The sequence below is a fragment of the Protopterus annectens genome, chromosome 14.part0 (assembly GCF_019279795.1).
Source record: "Protopterus annectens isolate FY-2018-M chromosome 14.part0, PAN1.0, whole genome shotgun sequence".
Classification (NCBI taxonomy): domain Eukaryota; kingdom Metazoa; phylum Chordata; order Ceratodontiformes; family Protopteridae; genus Protopterus; species Protopterus annectens.
Window position 1 is genome coordinate 563,934,638 of NC_056748.1, and position 6,250 is coordinate 563,940,887.

Here is a 6,250-nt window from a genome sequence, read left to right on the forward strand (position 1 = left end):
GTCCCTTGGATCATCACCCCCCCCCCCCCGAGTAGTCCCCGCAAGCTGCATCAAACAAGTCTGTGGTGACTATTTGGCTTGAATGAAACCTTACTGTTGAGGTTCACTAAAAGTATCAACTTTGAGAACATTTGTTGACACACTGCAGCAATGGGGTGGGTCAAAGCAGGAAGTAGCATACTATCATTTAAGCAGGAAGTAGCATACTATCATTTGTTTCCTTAGGTAATGCTGTAGTTCCCTCCCTTCCTCTCATGAAGTTCTGCCAAAAGGATAGTCAGGAGTGGAGACTATCTATTCTTGTGCTCTGAAAATTCCCTTGCAGTAATTAGATTTTAGCTATGCTATGACATTAAAATATGAATTCAGGAATAGCACCCATAATAAGAAAAGGAATTACTCTGTCTGCAGTGTCCAGAAGAGCTCCCACAAACAGAACTTGTCTGGAGGGTATTAATTGGAATTTTTGTCAGGTTTAGAGAATTCCTAGACTTTGGAAGCAGGCCAAGGCAGTCTGGAGATATGTCTACATCTTCTTTGGAGCCTGAATCAGGTAGTCATCCACGAAGGGATAAATGTGAATGAATTTCATTCAAAGGTAAGCTATAAATGCGGAGCTCTGCACCAGACTTGGTGTAACAGATTAAAGGGCAAGGAAATAAAATGTTAATGAACTCTCCCGTTTTGCATCTCAAGTATTGCCAGTCTGTTCCATCTGTAGGTAGGAGGAGGTAGGAATCTTTTAAGTCTAGAGTAACCATGAAGGCTCGAGAGGAGGGGACAGGAGAGGAAGAAGGGCCTGTAGCATTAGCAATCCGAGTTTTGACACTTTTGATAAGTCTACGGTTGGACCCCATGGGCTGTCTTTTCTTGGGAATAGAAGCCATCATCAATAAAATCCTTTACCACAGTCCTGCTCTGGTACTCTCTTTATGGCCCCAGGTTGAACAGGTCTAGTATTATGGGTTAGATTAATTTTTTTTTTCTCTGAGAACCTGGGGAATACTTTAGAACCTTGATCTTTTTATAAACTGGAAACTCTTCTTGCCTCGAAGATTCTTAAAACGCAATGTCCAGAGTGATTTTCTCCCACTCTTTACCAGTCAAGGATGACCTCCTACTTTTTTTTTTTTACAGTTGGAATGGGTAGTAGAGGTGTGTTTGGAGAGAGAGTGTAGGTTGGAGTGGTCTGGGAGGAGAGAAGACTGCTGTTTAGTTATAGCTCCCCTGTGGGATTGCAGCTGACCCTTTAGGGCCTCCAGGCTTTCCCTTTTAGTTAGCTTGCAATTTTCTATTGTTCCTTTTGCCTGTTAGCATTTGTCTAGCTCTTGACCCCCACCTTCTGGTTTAGTTCAGTATCTGAACCAAATTTAAGTGGAAAGATCTCATGCAACTATCATTTTCTGAACATGGATGGTTATTTATATAGAATCTGATAATTTCCTTTGCTATCCAGGGTATGGATTTATTTAGTGCATATCTACTGCTACTCCTAAAGTTGATTGGTGATGTTAGTCAAGCATACTATATGCATTCTGCGGTTCATACTTACACACTGTTGAAGCACAATCAATCAATACTGGATCATTGTTCCTTTTTTCCCCACTATCTCTTTAAGGGGAAGAGTAATGATAATATGCCCTGCAATCACAGACAGATAGCTGTCTCAGAAGCGGTCAGTTCCTCCTTCACTAACCCTGTATCAGTTAGCACCTTCGTGCTATTAAATTCTAGTTAATATTGAAATGGATAGATGATGTCACGCTGTGCCACAAATGACCATGTTTAATACAAATACAGAAGAGCTGTCAATGGTAAAGAAAGCACAAGCTTCAGATTAAACAGCTGTAAATATTAGGGAGTGACTCCTTAGTATTATGCAGTATCAGATATAGTGCTAAAGTGTGTGCGTGTGTGTGTGTGTGTGGGGGGGGGGCTAAGATGTTACAGAGCACTGCTGACACAAAACATTGGTGTGTGCTATCTAACTTATGGTTCACAGTGAGTCTTAGTACTGCAGCATGAAGTGGCAGGCATACAACCTGCTTACAGCTTCCATTTAATTCACTGAGTGTTTTAAAGGCAAATGACCACTGAAAAATCAAAGTGAAAACGGTCATTAAGAGAATGCCATAGATTTCACACATAGATAACACAACCTCTGGAAAGAAAGTGCTCTTTTTCCAAAGACTGTGTGATCTTGGAGTAAGAATAATTAATTAGCCACACTGTATGACTACCGTGATGTTTGTCCCCTTACAAGAAACATTTACTTTGTGTTGAGCAACCTCCCAATAGTCAGCCACTACATTTCATCTTCCCAAGCAGTCAAAGCTGGATGGCAGAGTCTATGAAGATAAACTCCAGTAATTACTATAGTACACACAGCTGCAGGGAGGGGAGTTTATCCACGAAGGATGAATGTTCTTCCAACTGCAAGAGGAGATGCTAAGGAAGTCGACTAGAACACTCGGTCTCAGCACCATGACATTTATTAATAGATGCATGTCAGTATGATATTATTCACAAACCAATCTCTTACTTCAGTCATGGTTATCTGTGTAGGTAACAGAAGGAGTCTTGCAGACTGACTATTCATCCTAGTCTACCATGATCTGAAATGGCTTGTGGGAGCAGGCTGTATCCCCTGGCAAAGCCGCAAATAAGGATGTGTAGGTGATGAAATCCTTAACAGTAAGAAATGACACACAAACTTACCTGATAACAAACATACCCAAAGAGATGAAGTTAGCACTACTGTACTTTAGAGGAAAAAAAAAACCATTTTGCAGACTAAATCAGTAACTTAAATAACAAAGAATCCAACAAAATCATGAAGCTCACGGATGATACCACTGTCGTAGGTCTTGTCAGAAATGGTGAGGAAACAGCCTACAGGGATGAAGTGGAGTATTTGATAGGTTGGTGCGACAGCAACAACCTGGCCTTAAATATAAGCAAGACCAAGGAATTAATAGTGGACTTCAAGAGGACTCAGGATATACACCAACCTCTGGAAATTAAGGGGGTGGTAGCGGAAAAAGTCTAAACCAACAAGTTCCTGGGGGTGCACATCTCAGATGACCTATCCTGGTCGACTTAAATTAGGCACACAGTGAAAAAGACCCAACAATGTCTACACTTCCTGTGAAAACTGAGGAAGGCAAACCTGTCTCAGTCCATCCTCAAAGCCTTCTACAGGGGGACCATCAAGAGCATCCTCTCAAACAACATCATAGTTTGGTATGGTAACTGCAAAGCATCTAAACACAAGGCTCTGCTGAGGATTGTCAGGACAATGGAAAACGTCACTGGTTCCTCACTATCATCCATGGATTATCTGCACGAGATTGTGTGTGTGTGTGTGTGTGTGTGTGTGTGTGTGTGTGTGTGTGTGTGTGAAGGGTTAGAAAGACAACAGCCGATCCCACTCACCCTGTCCATGGCATGTACTTCCAGGTGCTATTGCAGCTTACGCTGCAAAACATCTAGACTAAACAGGAGCTTCTTCCCTCTATCCATAAGGCTGTTGAGCTTGAATGCCAGGCATGACAGCAAATAATCCGATCAATATGCCACTTGCTGTGAAGTATCATCTATAGTAATCACTCTGGGAAATTGCTTTAGTAACTGGTACAGTTAGCTTGATTTCTTATGCTATTACTTCCTGAACGTGCAAATAGTCAGAAGTGAGTCACCACTCCACACGTGCAATATGACCATCAGAATATATCACACTACAGCTGATGAAGTGCAATATCTAAGCAATAGTAATGTGAAGTCATAGTCTTTGCAATACCTACTAGTATAATATTGTCTGTCTTCCTGTCCAATTTTGGTAATTTATTGTGCTGTTAATATTTTAAGTATTAGTGTATGTGCATTAGTCTTAATGTCACTCAAACTATGTGTTCTTGGTTATGTCTTGCACTGGGACAAAGTAATTTTTTTCAGCTTGCACTGTTGTGTATATCTGATCGATAACAAAGTTTACTTTGACTTTGAAAAAGACCCTAGAAAGATGGGGCAGTGAACGCCTTTCTGACAAAATTCCCAGACACATCATAACTGGATGAAAAGTGTAAATTAAGGCAAGTCAAACTCATCATCCTAGAAAGTAAACAAATGACTGGAAACTGCATTCAGAGCTACAAATATGCATAAAACAAAATGAAAAGTACATACTCACTGATGAGTTAAATGTACCAGATGAAACAAAAGAAATCTAGGCAATGTTGTGGATAAGTCCTAAATAAAAATAATTGTGTCTTAAATTGGAAAGAGCACAAATAAAAACTGGAGAATCTAACATCTGCTATGTTACTCATTATTGTTACAAGGTATTTATTGCTATTCATGAATTTTAAACACGTAGAGTGCATCTCATTAGTGTCTACACTAAGTGTACATGATCTGTATTCAAGAAAATCCCTACTACATTTTTTTCTTTCTAGTCACTCAAAGATTACACTGAGTGCACCTGTAGTCTACACTTTGTGGTAACCTTTCTGAATCCCCTCGATACTTAAAGCTGCAAGAAAATCAGTAGGAAAACTAACATAAGGAGGAAGGTATGAGTTCCGCTTGTTTTGTCTGTTCACTCAGAAACACTTAGTGAAATGGATTAATGAAATCCATGGGATAATGTCTACAGATGACAAATCCAAATGAAGTGAATAGCAAAGACAAAAGAGATCTTTGAGAGAAACCCTAAACAGGGTAAAAGTAAGAAACATCAGACATATACAGATTCCTACACACCAAGCATACAAAAATATTTTAGGAAAATCATGAACAAATACATAAATATAAATAAAACATCTGACACAGTTTAGTGACTTGCCACAGCAAAGGAAAGGTATACTAATATTCAAATGTGTAAATCCAATTAAAATATTATAATTAAAATAGTATATACAGTTATGGAAAAAAGTCATATGTACAAAAACCCAGCAAGTAATGAAAGACACCTACATCAATTAAAAAAAGTGGTAAAAAGCGTGAGTCACACTGATCCACCATTCATTCTCCTATACTTTCAAAGATTATTTTTTGCTGAGGAAATTATTTGGATACAGTACTGCAGAATATCATGACCCCCACTCAAGGGCAAAAAAAAAGGTTTTGCTCCTAAAATGCGGTCATAAAACTAAAAACCACCACATATTAGGTAATATATAGGTGCCGAATCACTGCCTTTAGTGTAACGGCCACTGTACAGAGAACACAAAACCTGAAAACATATTCCTATTTGAGCTTTATTCATTCCATTCACTACTTGCTGTATAGTGGAGAAACCAAAGAAGGAAGATTTCCCTGTACATGAAAAGTTATTCGAGCTACTTGCACTTTCAGTCTAAGCTGACATGCTGTAATGTATGTACTCCAGCTTCTTTGGTTTTCTTCATCTTACTTATGGCTGCCTTGAGATCCTGTTGTGTCATTGGACGGATTTCATCTGCATCTGGCCTTTAAAAATGAAAACAAAAAGGTTATTTAAAATGTTGGTAGATTTTGTATTTTTGGAATCTTTTTCATCGTCACTGTAAAACAACCGTAGTCCTGTAACCAACAAAGCAAAGCAAAGCAAGCTAATGACCAGCTCTTGGAAGGGAGGAACAGTTTATAAATAAATTACATAATCATCTGTCCTTGAAAAGTGCTATCACTAATTGTTGCAGTTTGAAATCTTCCTCTTCATTTTTACCACTCTTTGCTACATGGAGTTACAACCAGAATGCTAATGCTCAGTGCAAATTTTTGTCAGGTCTCACTGCTGTCAAAGATGTTTTGCAGAACTGATGGTGCCAATCAGCAGTGAAGGTGTTGTCTCACTTGAAAATGACCCTATATCAACCAGCCAGTTCTGTCCTACGAGGTCAGAAATAGTGAGGGAAAAACAAAAGAGGGTTAAGGATAATGCTTATAAACAGTACTATAAAAAATATGTAACGGACCCAGAAAGAACAAAATTTGTAAAACGAGAGTGATATCATGTCTATTTTAATCTGTATCTTAAAACTTTGCTTGGGAAACAAGGGTCATAAGTCTGATCCAAAAGGGCTAAATAGACTTCATCCATGCCAAAAGTATCAGGATTGCAAACTCAGAGAAATTCTCATATTAACTGATATTCTATTTTCATTTCTTTTTTAGTTGTATATATACATATACACATATACATATACATATATACATATACATATATATATATATATATATATATATATATATACACATATATATTTTA

At 38.4% G+C, this 6,250-nt stretch overlaps 1 protein-coding gene across 1 annotated transcript in view; it reads right to left on the minus strand.

The window, feature by feature from the left end:
• Positions 1 to 5,240: 5,240 nt before the first annotated feature.
• Positions 5,241 to 6,250, minus strand: part of ATAD1 (ATPase family AAA domain containing 1) — a gene marked incomplete at its 5' end in the record, with an annotated part of 404,664 nt that continues 403,654 nt past the window's right edge. Inside the window, 1 exon segment of the mRNA XM_044056305.1 lies at positions 5,241 to 5,469. Coding sequence (XP_043912240.1) covers positions 5,352 to 5,469 — 118 coding nt within the window.